Consider the following 23,026-nt stretch of genomic DNA (forward strand, 5'->3'; position numbering starts at 1 on the left):
TGAAGAGGAAAGAAAGTCTGTGAGTAGTGCATAAAGAAGTCAATTAAGGAAGAACAAAAGGATTGCTGTGCAATCCCAAAAGCCCAATTGAGTTTAAATAAAATAAATTTGTAGGAGATACCATTAGCACAATTGTGTGACCCCCCACAGGCTTGGAAGAGAGGAGAAAGCAGATGGTAGGGGTAATCCAGAGCTGGATTTTTTTAAAGGAAGAGATAAGCAGTGATAATGTAAGGTATTTGAAAGTAGAGACTGGTGTCCAAAAACACTCCTTTTCTCTCTAGAAAGCTGGATTCCCCCAAATTCTTGAAAAGAAAGGCATAGTTTCTTTTGTGTGCTAGTGTTGAAAGGTCTCTCTTGACCCATCCTCCAAAAAAAGTGGGGAGGGAAAGACAAAAAGGGCCAACTCTTCAACTGATCCCTCCTTTTTTGGTCCAGAACATAGGAAGATACAATCAAATATCCCAAACAAAGAATCAACTTCTTGTAAACCCATAGTGTTGATTAGAGAGCTCCTTTGATTTCCCCTCCCTATATTTCTGATTCCAGTGTAATCCTTCAGCTTTGGGATTCCTGGGAATATGCCATGACAACTGCAATCAGTTCATAAGCACTTAAGTGTCTCCTCTGTGACAGGCTCTGTTCTAAGTGCTGGGGTTACAGATGCAAAGAATGTAACAATCCCGATGCTCAAAGCACTTATATGTTAATGGGGAAGGAAAGGTGTGTATATGTGGGTATGTATGTGTATATATAGGTACCATACAACACCTATACACACATGTATGTATATATACAAAATAAATGTAAAAGTAAAATGTTCCTATACATATATATATAATGTATATACATGCATATACACAAAATAAAACAAAGTAAACACACATGTATCACAATACACATGTATGTGTATATATTTACAAGTACATGCATATATTTATTCACATAGACATGTATTATGTACACAGAGGTGTGTGCATAAAATAAAATAAATAGAAATATGTTAAATAGACATATCTACATATATGCACACAAACATATGTATATTTACAAAATAAAACCAAAGTGAATAAGTAAAGAGTAGTTAGATACAAAGTTGTTTGATGGGTAGAGAACCAGCAGCTAGGGGTGGGGGAATAGATCAGGAAAGGCTTCATGCAGAAGGAGAAGCTTGAGGTGTGTTTTAAAAGAGGAGAGGGACCTGGGGAGGAAGAATTAAGCAGGGGTCACATTTCATTGGTGGAAGACAACTATGCAAGTGTCATGTGTGAGAAGCAGAGAGAAGGCCAGTTTGGCTGGATTGAGGACTGTGGGAAGTGGGCTAATGTCTAATGATGCTGGAAAGATAGGTTGGGGCAAAGTTGTGAAGAACTTAAAAGTTAAACAGGAGAGCTTCTGTTTTCTCCTAGAGGCAATAGGGAGCCACTGGAGTTGATTGAGCAAGGCCTGGCATGGTTAGTTTTGCACTTGTGGAACAATGACTTCAGCACTAGTGTGTAGGATGGAGTAGGCTAATTAGAGATTTAAAGCAGGGAGCCCAATTAGGAGATTGTGGCATTAATCTAGGTGAGGTGATGAGAGCCTGAACAAAGTTGGTAACTGTGAGTAGAAAGGGGTTGAATGTGAGAGATATTGTGAAGGTGGCTGTGGTAAGGCATGACGACTGATTTGTGGGGTGACAGAATGAGGAGATGAGGCTAATCCTGAGGTTATGACCCTGCGGTACTGGAAGAATGGTGGTACCCTGGACAGTAATAGGGAAATTCAGAAGAGGGTTGGGTTTGAGGGGAAACAGCAAGTTCAGTTTTGGGCATGCTGAGGCAAGGGGCCCTCTTACCTTCTCCTTGTTTCTCAACAGTCAGAACTAGAAAGCAGGATTGAGCTGTGTACCAAGGCCTCATTCCAGGCTAGGTAGAAAGAGCTCTGACCTGGGAATCGTCACAGATCCAGGCCTAGGGTTAGATAAGGTAGGCCCCAGCCTAGGGCATAACACATAGAGTGTGTGTGCGTGTGTGTGTGTGTGTGTGTGTGTGTGTATGCACACATTTTTAATGCCAGAAAATGCCATTCAATATGGCGTACTGGTCTTTATTTTGTGTTATATTCACATGCAAAGTTTAGGAAAGGCTCAAGTAAACAGTACATCCTGGCAAGAGGTACAATATACTGACTTTTGTCTAGATCACAGAAATACCTTGTTCCAGTTTAGAGACCCATAGCCTATTACAGCTAGAAAGGACCATAGGACCTCTTTTATTTTACAAAGGAGAAAAGCAAGGCCTAGAGATTAATCAGTCAATCAAACAATAAAAATCCATTAAGTTCCTACTATGTACCAGGTACGATGTCCTGGGCCCTGGGAATATAAGTACAAAGAATGAAATAATCTTTACTTACATGGAGAAGTGACTTGCCCAAGATCACACAGCTAGTACATGCCAGAGCTAGCACTGAACTCCTAGCTTCTAACTTTCAAGAGCACCGTTCTGGCCACTACCATAGTCTCGATGCTGTGATGAATGGGAAGATCAGAGCCCAGATTTTTTTTTTTTTTTTTGGGTGGAGCAATGAAGGTTAAGTGACTTGCCCAAGCTCATACAGCTGGTAAGCATCAAGTGTGTGAGGCCGGATTTGAACTCAGGTCCTTCTGAATCCAGAGCCGGTGCTTTATCTACTGCACCACCTAGCTGTCCCTTTCCTGTTTAAAAAAATTTTATTATTTGTTTTTATCTCACCTCTCTTATACCTTCATTCGCTAGTCAGTCAATAAGCTCTTATTAGGTGCTTACAATGAGCCCAGTACTCTGTTAAATAATAGCTAAAAAATTTGAAATGGCTCAAAAGAAACGTGAGATGCACAAATTTAGAAAATCTAACCCAAATGTTCACATGGATTATTTGTGCCTGACCTGTGGTAAAGCATTCTGTGTTCATATCAGTCTGATCAGCCACAGTCGGACACATTTTAACTTGACTCTAACATAGTGATGTCATTTTGGTCCTCTTCGAGAACAAAGGACACTAACCAACCAACCAACCAACTCTGCTAAATCCTGGGGATACAAAGAAAGGCAAAAGACAGTCCCTGTCCTCGGGGAATTCACAATCTAATGGGGGAGACAACATAAAAACAACTATGTACAAATGAGCTAAATACAGGATAAATAGGAAATAATCAATAGTGGAAAGACTCTAGAATGAAAAGAGATTGAGAAAGGCTAATTGTAGAAAGTGGGATTTTTAGCTAGGACTTAAAGGAAGCCAGGAAAACCAGGAGTCAGGATTTGGGAAAGAGAGTATTCCAAGCCTGAGGCACATGTAGAGAAAATGCCCAGAGACAAGAGACAGTCTTGTTCAAGGGAGAGAAAGGAAGCCAGTGCTATTAAACCAAAGAGTGTGTGTGTGTGTGTGTGTGTGTGTGTGTGTGTGTGTGTGTGTGTGTGTGTAGTGGGTGGGTGTAAGGTATAAGAAGACTGGAAAAGTAGGTGGGAGTCAGATTATGAAGGGCTTTGAATGCCTAAAGGAAGATTTGGTATTTGATCTTTCTGAGAATGGGGAGCCATTGGAGGTTATTGAGTAGGGAGGTGACATGATCAGACCCGAACTTTAGGAAGATCACTTTCTTAGCTGAATGGAAGATGAACTGGAGTAAGGAGAGACTTAAGGCAGGCTTACCAACCAGGCTCTTGCACTAGTCTAAGATTGAGATGAGGGCCTGCACCAGGACGGTGGCAATATCAGAGGAGAGAAGGGGGCATATTTGCAAAGGTGAAATTGACAGGCCTTAGCAACACATTGGACATGGGGGCAGGGTGAGTTATATATATAGTAAGGAGTCCTGGTTGTAAGCCTTGGGGACATTGGGAGGATGGTGGTACTCTGAACAGAAATAGGGAAGTTTGGAAGGAGGGAGGGTTTGGGAGGAGAGATAATGAGTTTAATTTTATATATGTTTTTATATATATATATATATTTGTGGGGCAATGAGGGTTAAGTGACTTGCCCAGGGTCACACAGCTAGTGTAAAGTACCTGAGGTCGAATTTGAACTCAGACCCTCCTGAATCCAGGGCCAATGTTTTATCCACTGTGGCACCTAGCTGCCCCTATATATGTTGAATTTAAACTGTTTGCTGGAAATCCAATTCTAGATGTTGGATAGATAGTTGGAGATGTGAGATTGGAGGTCAGCAGAGAGGTTAGGGCTGGATGAGTACATTTGAGAAGCATCAGCATACAAATGATAATTGAATCCATGAGAGCTGATGAGATCACCAGTGAAGTGTTATAGGGGGAGAAGAGGGCTCAAAACAGAGACCTTTGGGACACCTACCATTAGTGGGCATGACCTCGATAAAGATCCAGCAAAGGAGACAGAGAAGGAATAGTGAGACAGGTAGGAGAAGGATCAGGAGAGAGTGCATACTGAAAACCTAGAGAGAAGAGAGTGTCAAGGAGAAAAGGGTGATGGACAGCACTGCAGAGAGGTCAAGGAGGTCAATGGTTGAGAAAAGGCCACTGGATTTGGTGATTAAGTGATCACTGACTGGTAACTTTGGAGAGAGCAATTTTGATTGAATGCTGAGGAGAGGAAGAGGAGGCATCTATTGTAAAAAAGCCTTGGGGTAGCTAGGTGGTAGGGGCGGCTAGGTGGTGCAGTGGGTAAAGCACTGGCCCTGGACTCAGGACTCCCTGAGTTCAAATCCGGCCTCAGACACTTGACACTTAACTAGCTGTGTAACCCTGGGCAAGTCACTTAACCCTCATTGCCCTGCAAAAAAAAAAAAAAAAAAGCCTTCTCAAGGAGTTTAGCCATAAACAGCTAAAGAGGAAGCCATGTGGCCAAGACCCCCATTCTGCTCTTCTCATGTCCTGTCCCCCTCACCCCTCACTACCATTCTCACTCCCCTACCTCCTGCTATTACCTTATATATTTCACAGACTCACAGAAACTCAGAATTGGAAGGAATGATGGTACCATTCTGGCTCTTTGTAATTATTGATTACTTTTTTTTTTGGTAAATAGTATTTTATTTTTTCTGATTACATGTAAAGATAGTTTTCAATGTTCATTTTTATAAGATTTTGAGTGGCAAATTTTTCTCCCTTCCTTTCCTTCCACTCCCCAAGATGGTAAGCAATCTGATATAGATTATACATGTGCCATTGGTTATCCTTCTACTTTTTCTTTATGTTATATTTTACAGTTTACATAGAATTATCTCTTTTGATTCTCCAAATAACCTTGTGAGGTAGGTAGCACCTAAGTTCCCCACTTCAGCCTGTTTCTGAAGATGAAATATGAGACAATGGTTTAAGGCATGTCAATGACAGGTACTGGTTATTTGTGATCATAAACCACAGTATGTTTACTTGTGTACAGGTGTGTTTTGCTTCTTCACTTGGGGCTACTCTTAAGTTCTAGTTCTCTTTAGAAGGGCAGCTAGGTGGTGCAGTGGATAGAGCACTGGCCTGGAGTCGAAGGACCTGAGTTCAAATTTGACCTGGGACACTTGACACTACTAGCTGTATGACCTTGGGCAAGTCACTTAACCCTCAGAGTCATCTCCAGTCATCCTGATATATATCTTGCCACTGGACTCAGATGACTCTGGAGGAGAGAGTGAGGTTGGTGACTTTGCACAGCCTTCCCTTATTTAAATCCAATTAGTGAAAGTCTCAGCATCATCTCCTGATGTCATGGTCCTCTTGGAGAATGAAGGACAAATAATAACAACAACAGTTCTCTTTAGAAGGTGCAATTTTAAGAGGACTTAAAGGGGTCTGAGAAGCCAGCAGTGCGAGAGTCATTCTTAGGGGTTTGTGTCATTAAGTGTACAACTGTATTATTTAGGAACCTACAGAAGGGAAATTAAAACTGGGGCTTTGAAGGTGCTTTTTTTTTATGGAGTTCAGTGTGTGTGTGTGTGTGTGTGTGTGTGTGTGTGTGTGAAGAGAGAATGAGCAGAAACCTAAAGGGAACTGGGCGGCAGTTCTAAATGAATTCAAACATTGAGGGGAAAGGAATCAGTCAGTGAGTGAGTCAATAAACATTTATTAAGCACTTACTATATGTCAGGCACTGTGCCAAGGTTTGGAGATACAAAGAGAGGCAAAAACTAGGTCCCTGCTCTCCAGGAACACACATTCTAATGGAAACCAGCTGGTAGCACTTCATGAAATAAGACCACTGAGCCAAATGAAATCAGATTGAAGGTCTAAAGGTAATCAGACAATTTAATTCCAGAGTCTGAAGGTAATCAGTCCTTTCTCCTCTCTTCATTTCCTCATCTGAAAAAAGGAGGAATTAGGATGCAATCATCTTTAAGGTATCTTCTGGCTTAAACACTTTAGGAGTTGAAGCTCAAGGAACTTAGTTGGGTTCCTCCCCCTCATATTTGTTAATGCCACCATTTTGATATCATTAATAGCCTTAACCATATTTATTTAGCTTGGCTAGAGTGTCTATGACTTTTTTGTGCTCCATGGAGAAATGAGAGACGTGTAATGGCTTGTAAAACACCCGCCCCTAATCCCTGGGCTAGTCTCCAGGATATTAGTCAAACTTCTGCTGCGGATGTTGATATACATGTATATCTGTGCACACAGAGAGATGCAAATCAAACTGTCATTGATTTAGCTTCACCGTAGCTTCTGTTTTGAGATAAATATCTATATCACAGCTAAAGGCCACACATGTGTGGGCTGATAGCCACAGGAAAGAAGATCAATTAGCAAATTCATGAAATCTACACTTCTGTTGTCTAAGACTGTTATTTATTTCTCCTAAGTAAGGTGTTCTGCCTTTATTAGAACAGTGCTAGTCATTAAAAAATGAAAATGGACTTGATTTTTCACATTTGAATTTCTCACATTTATCTTTCTCATCTCATAGATGAGAGATATCCTCATTCTCAAAGGACCCTTTTTACTAGCTAAAATTAAGACAGACATTCACAAATTATGGTTCTTTACAATCAAAATGCAACAGAACTTTGATTCATGGATGTGTTAATCATTCTACCTTGTTCTTGACATCATTTCATCAAATACCAGGACAAGAGGAATGGGAGAACAACTTGTGCTGAGAATGAAAAGGAAACTGGGCAGCTAGACATTGCAGGTTATTAGTAGTGCTTCTCATGTTTATTTTTGAATCAGCTCTCTGAATCCTAGAATATTAAGCCTCTTTGTTGCAGAGAGGAAGAAATTGAGACCCAAAGAGAGGAACTGCCTTATTCAAAGTCACACAGTGAATTAGTGACAAAACTGGAATTGGAACTCAGGTCTCCTGATTCCCAGAACTGTAGGCTGGCTCCATCTAGTCTTTTTTTTTTTTTTAAATCATAGACTCTTAGAAACTTAGAATATTAGAAGTGGAAAAGTCTTTAAAGATCATCTAACCCAACCTCCTTATCATATATATATATTTGCAGGGCAATTGGGGTTAAATGACTTGCCCAGGGTCACACAGCTAGTAAATATCAAGTGTCTGAGGCTGGATTTGAACTCAGGTACTCCTGAATCCAGGGCTGGTGCTTTATTCACTGCACCACCTAGCTGCCCCCTCCTCATCATATATTGAAGACAATGAGGTTCTAAGAATTGAAATGGATTGCCCAAGGTGAGACAGCAAGTTAATCTCAAAGCCCCTAGTAGGAACCAGGTCTCCTGATTTCCATTCCAGTGTTCTTGCAGCCTCACTGTTGAGGTAGAGTTTAGTGAGGCTGAACCATTTGTCCTATCTAGTTGGTTCTTCAAATTGGTTGGCCTTGAAAACAGAGAGTAACTCTTCCCTGGACAGCCTGTGCTGTCCCTTGGTTCTTCTAGGACAGTAGGCCAGGCCGGCAGGGGACAAGGAGGGAGGCTGTGTCCATCCAGGTCCTTGTTTTTTGCCCCTGACCCATCTGTGTACCTGGCCAGAAAAACCAGCCTGGCAAGCTGTACTGCTGATGCAACCTGAGAAAAGTTCAGCATAACTTTTCTGCTGGGCTCAGCGTTCCCCTGGCTCTCTCAGCAGTGGCCTGTCCGCCCCAGCTCACACAAAGATACATGCCTTTGGCACTTCCTGTTGAGCATCAATTCCTTCAGCTGCTGCCCTTGAGGGGGAAGTCCTTCTGGCCCCATTCCAAGCCTGAGCTCATCCATCAGCCATACCCACCATTTCCAGGCAAGAAATCCAATCATCAACAGCATCTTTATCAATACTTCCTGGAGGCTCAGCAATGTACAAGAGACAGGGAGAACAGGCACTGTCTCTGTCCTCAGAAGCTCACAGCCATGCCAAGGAACGAATGAACTGATATCTAACGATACTAGGCAATGCCAAATGAGTAGGGTAGGCAGTAAATGCTGCAGAAACACATGAAAGAAGGGAGAGCACTGTGAGTGAGAGAGAGTAGGCAGGGAAAAATTCATAGAGGATATGAGTTTCATAGAGCAGTGGGGTCTTCCAGGCTGGATATTCTACCTATAAAGGAGGATAAAGGACACTTCAAGAAGGGGCATGAAAAAAAAAGAAAGGACATGATTATAGGCAAAGGTGAGAAGGTGAGAATGAACAATTTGTTTTCTCAGGATGGTGATGAAACCACCCATTCACTAGAATAGGAATGAGATGGGATGCTCCCCACAGACACTTTGGATCCCAGGACCAGTCCCAACCTCCAGATAACCAAGTTTGTTAGATGTATATGGGAAGTAAGAATGAATATGTTTTGAGTCAGGGTTGAAGGGGCTTGCCAAAGAATTATGAATTTTAGTGTATGGGCTTTGTTGTATTTTTCTGGTCTGCTCTGAGGCCCTTTTGGCTTCCATGTTGCTTCTTGCTGTGATGGGGGAGGTATTCTTTAACTTGGCCTTCACCCAGAAGCTAGTGACATCTGAAAATATCTTCAACTGAACATGTTTCGATGTAGCTTTCTTCTAAATTATAGTCCCTAGGTTCCTGGGTAAGGACACATTTTGCCTACAGTGGTGGACATAGCAGTTGCACCTTTAGCACAGGCCTGCTTGGGCTCCCAGTCTCCATTCACTGCTAACAACCCTCTGTGAACTTTTCATCTTCTGACTGTCCCTCCAGGCACTGGAGTCATTCAGCTTTATTCAGAGAAGGGAACGTCTAGGCCAGACAGGACGGGAGTTGTCCAGTCCACACCCTTGTTCTTCAGCTAGTGAACAATCCTTCAGTTGCCCACGTGCTAGACTCTGGTCCTGTAGATGGGTTACTCAGAGTAGAACAATGCTCCAGGCTCTGTGAATGCTGCTACTGCTGTTATTGCTGCTGCCTCTAAAGGAGTCTGAGACTTACTGTCTGCAAAGTACTTAGGAAGATTGCTTCATGGGATGTTGTGGAGCCAGGCGCCTCTCCCCCTATGGAGGCTGTGATATTGTCAGCAGATTAGGATGCACCAAAATACAATGAAAAGATCCATGACCTGTGACTCAGGAGTCCCGGGTGCTAGTCCTGTCTCTGCCACTGAGTGTGTGACCTTAGGCAAATCACTTCTCCCCTCTGGACCTCAGTTTCCTTTTCTGCTAAAATAAAAGGGCCAGGTTAGGTGATTCCTAAAGTCTAACACTCTGAAGGACTAACACTCTGAATAAATAATACTATGAAAAGACGTGGTCCCTCATGCAACCTCCCCAATTGGTGCTGCAATTCTGTTTTATACTCATTTAGCAGATATTCCTTACTGAATTAGAAGCAGGAGCCCTGCTTTGTTTATCTTGGTGTGTTCTCCTTTGCCCAGCACAATTTTTACAATAATAATATCTAGTTTTTATATAGTACTTTAAGTGTGTACAAGTGCTTTATAAACATTATCTCAATTTATCCTCCTAACCACCCTGGGAGGTAGGTGTTATTATTATCATTCCCTTTTTACAGATGGGGAAACTGAGGCAGAACTTTTTTATTTGTTTGTTTTTTGTTTTTTAAGTGACCAGAATCAAATGGCTATCTAAGACCCAATTTGAACTCACAGCTTCTTGACTCTGGGGCCAACAGGTCTATGTACTGTGTTATCTAGCTGCCTCCCCAGAGAAAGTGATTTATACCAGCTGTTCCCCCATGCCTGGAGTGCTCTCCCTTTTCACTTCTTTCTCCTGTCTTCCCATAAAATTTCGATCACATACTACCTTCTGCAATAGGCAGAGACAGCTGGGTTTGGAATCAAGACCTCAGTCCAAATTTAGCCTCAGATACTAGTTGGATGACCCCGAGCCAATCATTTAACCTCTATATGCTTCAGTCTTCTTGACTGTAAATTGGGGATAATAATAACACCCACCTCCCAGGGCTGTTGTGAGAATTAAATGGGATAATAATTGTAAAGGGCTTTGCACAGTGCCTGGCACATAATAAGTGCTTTAAAATGCTTCCCCGCCCCTTTCCTGATCCCATCACTTCCCCATCCAGTCCTTTCCCTCTGAGATTACCTTCCCTTTACATTATATGTATCTTTTACATTCATAGTTATTTGTATGTTGTCTGTCCCATTAGAATGGGAGCACCTTGTTTTTGTCTTTCTTTGTCTTCCCAATACTTAGCACAATGCCTGGCACATAGTAATAGGGGATTAATAAATGCTTATTTAGTGGTCGATTTAATGTTTGTGGAATTGTATATTGAATCATATATAGAGAAAGAATATGCATATTATAGAATTAAATATATATCCATATATGTATGTATATAAATATATAAATAAATATGTGTGTATACTTGTTACTAATTTTTTTAGAAAGACATGGTCCCAGCAGTGTGCTGGTAAATGTTTAACAATCAGCTCTTTTAGTCACAGGCCCCAAACACACACATACATACACACCCATGATACATTTTTCAGTTTAAATTGCATTAGTAATATTTTCTCCATTAATTCCTTCCTTTCTTCTTTCTTCTTTCTCCTTTCTTCTTTCTTTCTTTCTTTCTTTCTTTCTTTCTTTCTTTCTTTCTTTCTTTCTTTCTTTCTTTCTTTCTTTCTTTCTTTCTTCCTTCCTTCCTTCCTTCCTTCCTTTCTTTCTTTCTTTCTTTCTTTCTTTCTTTCTTTCTTTCTTTCTTTCTTTCTTTCTTTCTTTCTTTCTTTCTTTCTTTCTTTCTTTCTTTCTTTCTTTCTTTCTTTCTTTCTTTCTTTCTTTCTTTCTTTCTTTCTTTCTTTCTTTCTTTCTTTTTGATGAAGCAATTGGGGTTAAGTGACTTGCCCAGGGTCACACAGCTAGTAAATGTTAAATGTCTGAGGCCTGATTTGAACTCAGGCCCTTCTGAATCCAGGGCCGGTGCTCTATCCACTGCGCCACCTAGCTGTCCCTTCCATTACTTTCTTAAGACTAGACAATCAACAAAACGATAAATTAAGGTCAAATTTGTAGGGTCCAAGTTTGAGCTGGCTCTAGCCTACTCCTGATTCTTGAACTTATGTCTCCTGACTCCAAGTAGAGTACTCTCAGCTGTGTTATACTACCTCCAACAATTGTTTTTCATGAAGTAATTGCATAGTGTCCTCAGCTGGCCCATTGAATGACAGGTACTGGTAACCCAGAACATAGAAAATGACTTCCTGTTGTCATTATTGTTTAGACATTTTGCTGGTGTCTGACTCTTTGTGACCCCATTTAGGGTTTTCTTGGCAAAGATACTGGAATGGTTTGACATTTTCTTCTCCAACTAATTTTATAGATGAGGAAACTGAGGCAAACAGGGTTAAGTGACCTGCCCAGGGTCACACAGGTAGTAAATATCTGAGACTGGATTTGAACTCAGGAAGGTGAGTCTTCCTGACTTCAGGCCCAGCATTCTGTCCACTGAACCAGCTAGCTGTCCCTTAACTCATTTTAGAGAACAGTTATGTTTGTCCTGATAAAACCCCTTTATCTGTTTGAAACAAATTCCAAGTTCTTGACATGGTATCAGCCTAAAACCCACCTTTGTTTGGCAAACCTTTTCTGAACCTAGCACGTAGCACCCAGAATACAGCTAACCTTGAGGAACTCATAGTCTAGGAAGAAAGAAAAAGAAGACTTACCGATGTGGAATATTTAGAAGCCTATACAGTGTTAAGATGATTATATGTGTTAGGAGAGGTTAGAGTGCTGTTTAGTTATATCTGAGTTTGTGAGTCCTTTGGGGGTTTTCTTGGCAAAGATACTGGAGTTGTTTGCCATTTCCTTCTCAGATGAGGGAACTGAGGCAAACAGGGTTAAATAAATTATCCAGGGTCACACAGCTAATAAGTATCTGAGGCCAAATCTGAACTCAGAAAGATGAGTCTTCCTGACTCCAGAATTGGCACTCTATCCACTGTGCCACCTAGCTGCCCAACATTAATGTGGGCTGGGGTTGTCAGGGAAGGATTATTGGAAGAGTTCAGTCTAAAGGGTCAGCACAAGTTTTAGAGGAAGGGAATCATGTTCCAGGTGGAGGAGGGGGGAAGGCAGGGTGATCAAGCAGTATAATCATGTTGATTTATTTAACTTTATCTGGAGAACAGACCCCTTGCAAGGATCATGTTATGGCTCATGAAAGAGCAGGCACTAGTTTTGGTGATTGCTGTAAGTATGACAAATATGGAACTGCTTCTTGTCCTCATTTGAATTGGCTGTGGGGAGAACCTCAGCTCATGGCTTGGTTCTGTGTTGGCTGAGGAGTCAACAAGGGGAGCCAGTGCCACAGACAGATTCACTCTCTGGGGTCACGGGCTCAGACCCCAGTGTAAATGAGGATAATGATGAGAGCTGACATTTCTATTATAGTTACAAAATTTACCTATGTCATCTAATTCTCACAACTCTGTGAGGCAGATTGTGCACGTTATTACCTTTATTTTATAGATGGAGAAACTGAGGCAAAAAGAATTTAAATGTCTCAGCCATAGCAAATGTCTTGCCATAAGACTCCTAAATGTTAGAGCCAAGACTCATATGTCCATGTCTCTGGACCCTCAAACCAGTGCTCGTTTAATTATGACTTAGATTTATACAGCCCTTTAGAGGCAGTTCCGAATGGTACACCCATGTTAAACCCCTAGCTCTGACACTTAACTTTGAATCTGCATTTATTTTATTAACTGTGTGACTGTGGATGAGTCGTTTAATCTCTCTGACTCAGTCACTAACTCTTTGTATCTTTGTGACTAAAGCAGCTCCCTAGAACCAGATAGGCTGCAATCTGCCCTAGTAAAGGGAATTACCATGATAGGATGTTCCCCCTGATGAAATCAGATGTTTTAATTCTAAGGCTTACAAAGTGCTTTCGGCCACAACTCTTATTTGTATAGCTATATGTCATATATCTAGTTCTCTAAGGTTTACAAAGCACTTTATATATGTTAAGTCATTTTGATCCTCACAACAACCCTTTGAGGTAGGTGACGGTATTATCCCCTTTTTAAAAATGAATAAACTAGAGCACAGAGAGGTTGTAATTTGCCCAGGGTCAGACAGTCAAGTGGCAGAGATAAGATTCAAATTCAGGTTTCCTGATTCCAAATTGAGCATTCTTTCAGCTGTAATACACTACCTTCCAAGAATTCTTTCTTTCTTTCTTTCTTTCTTTCTTTCTTTCTTTCTTTCTTTCTTTCTTTCTTTCTTTCTTTCTTTCTTTCTTTCTTTCTTTCTTTCTTTCTTTCTTTCTTTCTTTCTTTCTTTCTTTCTTTCTTTCTTCCTTCCTTCCTTCCTTCCTTCTTTCTTTCTCTTCCTTCCTTTTTCCTTCCTTTCTTTTTTGTGAGGGAATAAACAAATAAATAGGCAAATAAAGGAATGAATAAACAAATAAATAAATAGATGCATAAATAAATACATAAATAGACAGATAGATAGATAGATAGATAGATAGATAGATGGATAAATGAATGAATTTGAATGAAGAGTTGTGTACCAGAAAGAGCCCCGGCTTTGGGGTCAAAAGTCCTGAATTTGAACCCTGGCTCTGATGCTTACTTAGTACCTTGGAAGGGTTACTTCTGTTTGGGGGGAGTCTTGGTTTCTTCTGATGAAATATGAGGAGAATGACCCAGATCAAATGTGTCAAATATGCTATCAGGCTACATGTGACCCACAACATTCCTAAGTGCTTCCTGAACCAGATAAAAATGTAATTGGGAAAGATTTAACAAAACAAATAAAAATATAATAGAACAGAGATAATGTTAATATGTGGTTTTCTAAGTCAATATTCTGCTTGCTGAGATGCTTATGTGTGGTTTATTGGCTCTGTTTCTATTTGAGTTTGAAACCACTAAAAGATTCTTGCCAGCTATACCAAGATACCTGGGCAGTTATGTGGTATAGTAGATAGAGTGGCAGGCCTAGAGTTAGGAAGACTCATCTTCCTGAGTTAAAATTCAGCCTCAGACACTCACTAGAAGTGTGAGCAAATCAATTAACCCTATTTGCCTCAATTTCCTCATGTGTAAAATGAGCTGGAGAAGGAAATGGCAAATCACTCCAATATCTTTGCCAAGAAAACCCCAAATGGGGTCACAGTAGAAGATGGAAGGGGAAAATGCAGGAGTATCTAAGGGGAAAAAGATGGGGCATAGTGTAGGGACCAATTTTTAATTGGGGAGTGTTAGCTAAGCAGCTTGCTGCAATATTGGGGCAAGGAAGGAGACCGGCAGCCTCCCTCAAAACAGAGCAGGATTTATTTAACAAGAACAAACTTAAAAAAAACCCACAAAAACACAAACAGGATCAGTAGGATCAAGGGAAAGGAAATAAAATGGGGAAAGGGAAATTATACAACCTGAACACCACTACCGCCCAGGAATCAGCTGAGAATACACAGCAGTGTCCTGTCACCTTCCAGCTTCCAGCTAGAATGGTGAATCTCCTCCCCAGCTTCTTCCCAGCAGACCCCAGACAGCCCCCAGCCAATTGACTGGCTGCTCTGACAGACACATGATTGCCCTCACTAGGCTTCCAATCATTATAATTTTGCCAGGCCCATGTAGGCATTGGTGAGTAGTGATGACGTGAGGTGCCAGCACCATGGCGACGACTACAACCAGTGAGTGGAGCACCTTGCCATTTGCGGAGCCCCAGAGGCCAGTGCACGCCCCGAGGTTTTTAAAAAAAATTCTAGCCAAAAGATGGGGTCATAAAAACCTCAAATAACAATTAATTCTTTACAGTAGGAAAAAGGCATCCTTGGCAGAGGCAAAAGGAAACAAGGTGTTGTTTATGTGGCAATAAAGGGTCAGTGTGTATTTATAGTATCTTAAACATCACTGTGGGGGACTGGAATTAGCTTCTTTATCCTCACAGCACCTTAGGAGTGGCTTAGGATTTCCTAGTCCTTGCCATTTTCCAGTTCAGAGAACAGAAATACAGGGGTAGCTGGGTGGCACAGTGGATAAGGCACCGGCCCTGGATTCAGGAGGACCTGAGTTCAGGTATGACCTCAGACATTTGACTCTTACTAGCTGTGTGACCCTGGGCAAGTAACTTAACCCCCATTGCCCTGCAAAAAAAAAAAAAGAAAGAAAGAAAAGAAAAGAAAAAGAAGACAGAAACACAGAGCAAGAAATATTTATCCAGGGCCACTCATGATTTGTCCTTTCCTATGGTAGAAACCTGTCTCTGCTACAAAAAGCACTTATTGCTTCATTGAGTCCCAGTTGTGTCCTTATATGCCAACGTATTTACCACTTACGCAAGGCCCGTCCATCCAAGTCAGACACAGGACCCTTTCCAAAGGGAGAGGCAAAGTAGAAAACCTCCCCAAAGCAAGTTAGGTGCATTTCTAGAATACAGAACAACTGGGAAAAGCTCCTGGGGCTCAAAATAGGGCAACCTCCCCCAAAGCATGATAGGGAAATTCTCAGAAGGCTAGTTCCCTGGATAAAATTTTCTGACTTTCCCGTGTGGAACAAACTTCCCAAAACAGGTCAAGTAAACCTGAGGGAAACCAGGCCACTTGTTGAAGTTGTGAGGGGCTTGAAGCGGGAAAAGCTTTATAGAATCAGTCAATCAAGAAACCAAGCTCAATATGGTAATGTTTTACATAATATTTCATGTATAACCCATATCTGATTGCTTACCGCCTCAGGGAAGGGAAAGGGAGGGAGGGAGGAAAGGAGGGATAACAAACGGAACACAAAACTATAAATAAAAATGTTTATTACTTGGAAAATAAAAGAGAGAGAGCAAGCTCCACAGTCTCTAGGAACCTTTGTTGTTCGGTCGTTTCAGTTGTGCCTGACTCTTTGTGACCCCATTTGGGAGATTTCTTGACAAAGATACTGGAGTGGTTTGCCATTTTCCTTCTCCAGTTCATTTTACAGATAAGGGACTACAGCAAGCAGGGTTAAGTGACTTGCCCAGGGCCACACAGCTAATTAAGTATCTGAGGCCAGATTTCAGCTCAGGAAGATGAGTCTTTCTGACTCCAGGCCTGTCTCTCTATCCACATAGCTACTGGGAAGCTTGGGCCACTGCTACTCCCTTCTCTCAAAAAAAGATAAAGAATTGATGTGCACCTGCAGACCACTAGGAAAATGCTGGACTGTCTTTTAGAGGCAGTCCCCACTCTTTTTTTGTTTGTATTTTGTTTTTTGGGGGAGTTTTTGAGGTAATTGAGGTTAAGTGACTTGCCCAGGGTCACACAGCTAGTAAGTGTCAAGTGTCTGAGGTTGGATTTGAACTCAGGTCATCCTGAATCCAGGTTTGATGCTCTATCCACTGAGCCACCTAGCTGCCCCCAGTCCCCACTCTTGTACCAATTTCTGGGAGGTTATTATGTGCAAAGAGCAATGAAGCAGGAGAAACAGAATCAGGGTTCAAATCCTGGTTCTGCTATTTATTATTATTTGGATGATCTTGGTAAGTCACTTAGCCTCTCTGGGCCTCAGTTTCTTCATCTGTAAAATGAAAGGATTGGATTAGATCAGAGGTATCAAACACACATCTGGCCATAACAGTGTGGCCCTAACCAGTTTAAAATGTAATTGGGGGGGCAGCTAGATGGCACAGTGGTTAAAGCACCGGCCCTGGATTCAGGAGTACCTGAGTTCAAATCCAACCTCAGACACTTGACACTTACTAGCTGTGTGACTCTGGGCAAGTCACTTAACCCCCATTGCCTAAAAAAAATTTAAAAAAATTTAAAAAAATGTAATTGGGGCAGCTAGGTGGTGCAGTGGTTAAAGCACCAGCCCTGGATTCAGGAGTACCTGAGTTCAAATCTGGCCTCAGACACTTGACACTTACTAGCTGTGTGACCCTGGGCAAGTCACTTAACCCTCATTGCCTTAAAAAAAATGTAATTGGGAAATATCTAACAAAATAAATAAAAATACAATAAGACACAGATAAGATCACATTTTAAACTGTCAATATGCAGCCCCTAGAGATTCTTATGTACAGATTAGTAGCCCTATTCCTATTTGAATTTGGAACTGCCCAACGAGGTGACCTCTAAGGTTCTTTTGAGAGCTATGATTCTATAACTGTAGGCCATTTTCTTCAAAATCTCCAACCTCAATGTCTTTTAGAACTTCCTGAGCTTTGTACATTATTGCTGATGTAGATTTCCCTGCCAAAAATGATCATAGTACTCAATATTTATTGAGTTAGGTGCTGTATTCTGTGATAGGCACTTTGGTGGGGGTGGAGGTAGGGAAGATGTCAAAGAAAGAGAACAGGGACAGCTAGGTGGCGCAGTAGATAGAGCACTGGCCCTGGAGTCATGTGTACCTGAGTTCAAATCTGACCTCAGACACTTAACACTTACTAGCTGTGTGACCCTGGGCAAGTCACTTAACCCCAATTGCCTCACTAAAAAAAAAAAAAATTAAAAAAAAAGAAAGAGAACAAATAAATCTTCACCAAGCATCTACTGTGTGCTTATCCTTGTAGTCCCAGGAGTCTTCTAGACATCTGCTACCTGTGTAACCCTTCAGCAAGTTACTGAGCCTGCTGGGCCTCAGTTTCCTCATCTGTTAAATGAAAGGGTTAGATTAAGGTCTTTGCCAGCTCTAGATGTACAATCATTTCCTTCCTTCCTTTTTTTTTTTTTTTTTTAGTGAGGCAATTGGGGTTAAGTGACTTGCCTAGGGTCACACAGCTAGTAAGTGTTAAGTGTCTGGGGCCGGATTTGAACTCAGGTCCTCCTGACTCCAGGGCTGGTGCTCTATCCACTGTGCCACCTAGCTGCCCCTCAATCATTTCCTTTCAATGCAGGCAACTTCCTAGCACTGAGACCACTTTCAGAAGAAAAAGGAAGGGAGGGATATATCAATATCTTTCTTTCCCTGAGCTCATCTCTCCTCTACAGGGATGGTGCTTCATTCCTATAAAATTCCCTCCCTTGACTTTATGCTCAGGCCAAGTCAACTCCACAAGCTTTATTGAGCACCTACTATGTGCAAAATTCCTAGATACAAAGACAAATATAAAACACTCCTTTCCCACAAGGAAATTACATTCTTTTTTTTTTTTTTGGCAGGGCAATGGGGGTTAAGTGACTTGCCCAGGGTCACACAGCTAGTAAGTGTCAAGTGTCTGAGGCCGGATTTGAACTCAGGAACTCCTGAATCCAGGGCTGGTGCTTTATCCATTGCACCACCTAGCTGCCCCAGGAAATTACATTCTAATGGGTTTGTGAAAGCTGTGCTTCCCATGGCCCTGGCTACTCAACCTAAGATATCATTCTTTTTCTTCCTCAGCTATGGCGACCAGGTTCAGCACTTCAAGGTGCTTCGGGAAAACATGGGAAAGTACTTTCTTTGGGAGGAGAAGTTCAACTCACTCAATGAGTTGGTGGACTTCTACCGAACAACTACCATCGCCAAGAAGAAGCAAATCTTCCTGAGGGATGAGGACCCAACACAAAAGGTATCAAGAGGCCCCATCATTAGGAACATGGCTTCCCATTCTGGTTTAGCATAGTTAGCAAAGGGTGGAACTATGGTCAAGGACACTACATGCTGAAGGCCAGGAGATAATGAGGACACAGAGGCAGGAATCTAAAATCAGGCAGATTCCTAGTTAGGGACCAAGAGGTCCAGTGCTGAGCCCAATGCCTGGCACATAGTCAATACTCAATAAATGCTTGCTGACTGACTCAATGACTGGTCACAGTGGGAGGAGAAGAGTTTGGATAAGTTTTAGTAGTTCCTTAGAGCACTGACAGGGTGGGGCATCTCCAACTCGGTCCCTTCTCTCCTGGTTAGTGACTCTCAAGATGAGTCCAGACACCAGACAAGGGTGTGGAGCCCAGGGAAGGAGGAGGCTCTCTCAGATGTCAGTCCCAGAAGCCTCTGGAAATCATGGGGAGGTGTGGATTGTAGAAGGTGTAGGGTAGAAGGGCAGACTAAGAATTAAAGGACAGTTTCTAAGAATCTCATACCTCCTGTCCACCTCTGAAGAACTAGTTATAGGAGATGTTAGAGACAGGGTGTCTGATTCTTACCCCTACAACCTGGGAGATTTTTCCAGATGCTCAGGTACTGATTCTATCTAAAGGATTTGCCCCAGGGAAGAACAGAAACATCTGCAAGAGGGATTTTATGAAACATGGGCCACCCTGAGCTAGGAGGTGCCTGCCTCAGGGATCTGTGGGTGGCAGTGGATTTTGAAGGCAGGGCAGGAAACTGAGATTGGGAGAGCCTGGGAATTGAGAGTAAAGAGTCAGGAATAGAAATAGGCTGGATACAGAAATTTGCCCAAATGGCAATAAGAAAAAACAGTAGGTTGGGGGGGGTCAGGGTCACCATAGGTCAGAACAAGGTGGGAACCAAGAGGATATAGGTCCTAGGGATCAAAATAAGCTACTATATTCAAAGACAAGCAGGTATTCAGCATCCAGGAAATCTATAGAGACCAGAGGACTGGGCAAGCCCTCATGTCTAGAATCTAGGCAGGTTGCCAGAACTACAGAGAGGTGACTGACTGAATGTCTCCTGAGTACCTCTCCCATTCGGGGCCATCACCAGTCGTCCTGATGTATACCTTGCCACTGGACCTAGATGGCTCTGGAGGAGAGAGTGAGGCTGGTGACTGCACAGCCCTCCCTCACTGAAATCCAATTCAGTGCAAGTCACCTCGATGTTATGGCCCTCTTCTGGAACGAAGGACAAACTACAACAAGGAGGGTAGCAAGATGAGCCACAAATAATAGGGCTCAAAAAGAAAGCAGTAAAAGGTCCACCCAGTGACTTGCCTGACATGGTAACTGGTGATATGCTCAACCCCCTAGGCAAAGGTTGTCCAATTCTCAGTCCACATTCCAATCCTGACTGCAGCCTTTGAAGTCCATGACCCAGGGAAGGACAGGATAGGATAGGATAGGATAGGACAGGACAGGATGGGGCAGGACAGGATGAGAGAATCACTTCTCCTGGGTGGAGTGCTGGGATTGCCAAAGGAAAAGGGCAGCAGCCGCCCCCAGCTCTTGTGGACTTTCATAATAGTAGTTACTCTTCACAATAACATAAATGTCCACTTCTGGATTCTTTCATTAGGGAAATCTCAGTATCCTTTAAAAACCCCTCCCTTAATTAGGGCTAATGATACCTGTAAAGGTGAAACTTTTTTTAAGCTATGGAGATTTTTGGAGATCCTGGGAGGTCAGATTACAGAATGGATTTCAGTAGAGTTTCATAACTAGCACTAGAGATGGATTTCAAAGAATCTCTCTGTAGATTTGGATGGGGGGAAAAAATCACATTTATTTTCACTAACCGCTAAGTGAACATTTTCATTTCCTTCAATTATAAATTTTTTTAAAAGTCACATTATCTTGAAGAGTCCATTGGTTTTACCACAAAGCCAGAGGGGCACAGGTAACAAAAAAAGTTAAGAACACTTGGTTTCAATAGTCAAAATCCATAATGGGATGGGGCTTCAGGGCACTCCACTTAGGGTCTGATTGAAACAGAGAATCCAAGAAATCCCAAAATAAAGCCTTTAAAACATATAGGGGTGGGGCAGCTAGGTGGCACAGTGGACAGAGCGCCGGCCCTGGATTCAGGAGGATCTGAGTTCAAACCTGGCCTTGGACACTTGACACTTACTAGCTGTGTGACCCTGGGCAAGTCACTTAACCCCAATTTCCTCACCCCCAAAAAAACATATAGGGGTGATTTTTCCTTAGATATGGTTTAATAGGTAGCCTGGAGGCCCCTCATGGCCTTCTCTTTCAGCTCCACCAAGTTCATAGTACTGTTGGGCTAGTTGTTTATTCAAATTCTCCAGCTCTTAGCCCCCATCTATGTAATTTTTTTTAAAATACCAGACCAAGCCAGATGACACATGAAGTCAAAGCAAGAGGTGCTTAATGAAATAGAATAGCAAGGTAATAATAGGGAGCTGAACAAGGTATTAAATGTTTTCTGCACCCATTCCTAAGTGATTGCCACCAGTCCACTTGTGGAAAGATGCTAGGGAAACACCCCAGAAGCCACATAGGGAGCATCAGCATCCTGGCAAGCCAACCAGAAACCACTATCGAAATTGATGTTGACTCCACTTGGTTCTGCAACAGGATGGGGTAGGCCAACCTGTCCCGATAAGGTCTGCTGACTGTAGTGGTCCTGACACTATCTAGATACAGCTCCTATTTTCCCTCATCTCTTGTCTCTTCTCACATCAGCCTCCTTTGTATGACTCCCCAGCTTTTGAAAACTACACTTAGAATGCTGAAAGCACAACTAATCATGTTATGGAGCTCCCCAGGGTGGGGGTGGGGGGGCTTCTGGCAGCTGTAGTACAAAGTGGACATTTTTCCCAACTCCATATAAAAGCAACTGAAGCATAGGAGCCTGAATGGAATTTTAGACAACTAGGTGGTTCAGTGGATAGGGCACCAGGCTTAGAGTCAGGAAGACCTGAGTTCAAATCTGACCTTAGACACCTACTAGCTGTGTAGTCCTGGATAAGTCATTTAACCATTGCCTAATTCAGTTTCCTCATCTGTAAAATGGGGATAATAATAGTACCTACCTCTCAGGGTCGTTCTGAAGATCAAATGAGATAATGGGAAAATATTTAGCACAATGGAGCACATAGTAGGTGCTTGATAAATGCTTGGACCATTGATTATAAGAAGGGTTTGTGAATATGTGTGCTAAAGGATGATGGGGAAAGAGGAGGCCAGACCACAGCCCTTCCATAGTCTCAGAAGTTATCAGCTCTGGAGTCACCTACTGAGAGATTCCATTCTGGAAAAAATTAATAGACCCAAGGGGCAGCTAGGTGGCACAGTGGATAAAGCACCAGCCCTGGGTTCAGGAGGACCTGAGTTCAAATCCAGCCTCAGACACATAACACTTACTAGCTGTGTGACCCTGGGCAAATCACTTAACCCTCATTGCCCTGAAAAAAAAAAAGAATAGCCCTGCCCTCAGAAACATTGTCCTGATTTATTCCCTGGATATACCCTCTTGGCTCTGCCTCCAGCCACCAAGAATCTTTGCACTGTCCCCTACTACCCTCCTACTTCCCCCTCTCCATCTCTTTCCTCTTGTGCTAACCTGGATGAGGAGAGGTCCTACTCTATGGCTCTTTTTTCCTGTCCCCAAAATGGAAGTACACTGACATAGGGGCCTTCTGGGATATTCACCTCTATTTTGTCACCTAACCCAATGGTGGCTCTAATAAGAGTCCTTTCATTAAAGGAGGGGTGGGTGTTCCTGGGCAGGCTGGGGAAGGGAGAGGTTGTCTCAACTGCTTAATTGATCACTGACTCTGCTTATGCCTATTACCAAACTCGAACATCCGTTCTCCTCCTCGTGCTCCATTTCTTTAGAATGAGCCCTATTGATTTATGACCCCATTTTCTTCATCTGGGCCAAGAGGAATCTTACCATCCACTCCTACTTCCACCCTTGTTTTCTTTTTCTTTTTTTTAAATAATAAACATTTTTTCTTTAAAATTTTGAGTTCCAAATTTTATCCCTCCTTCCCTCCCTCCCCTCCCCACTCCCTGAGGTGGTAAGCAATCAGATATAGGTTATACATGTGCAGTTATATAACACATTACCATCAGTCATTTTGTATAAGAAAACTTAAAAGAAAAAATGAAAGAA

General features: G+C 42.2%; 1 protein-coding gene across 1 annotated transcript in view; it reads left to right on the top strand.

The window, feature by feature from the left end:
• Nucleotides 1-23,026, top strand: part of LOC122735388 (GRB2 related adaptor protein) — a 64,534-nt gene that overhangs the window by 37,317 nt on the left and 4,191 nt on the right. Inside the window, exon 4 of the mRNA XM_043976900.1 lies at nucleotides 18,665-18,833. Within this exon, the coding sequence (XP_043832835.1) occupies nucleotides 18,665-18,833 (169 nt within the window). The remainder of the gene's footprint in view (nucleotides 1-18,664; nucleotides 18,834-23,026) is intronic.

This window comes from Dromiciops gliroides, chromosome 1, assembly GCF_019393635.1.
Source record: "Dromiciops gliroides isolate mDroGli1 chromosome 1, mDroGli1.pri, whole genome shotgun sequence".
NCBI lineage: Eukaryota > Metazoa > Chordata > Mammalia > Microbiotheria > Microbiotheriidae > Dromiciops > Dromiciops gliroides.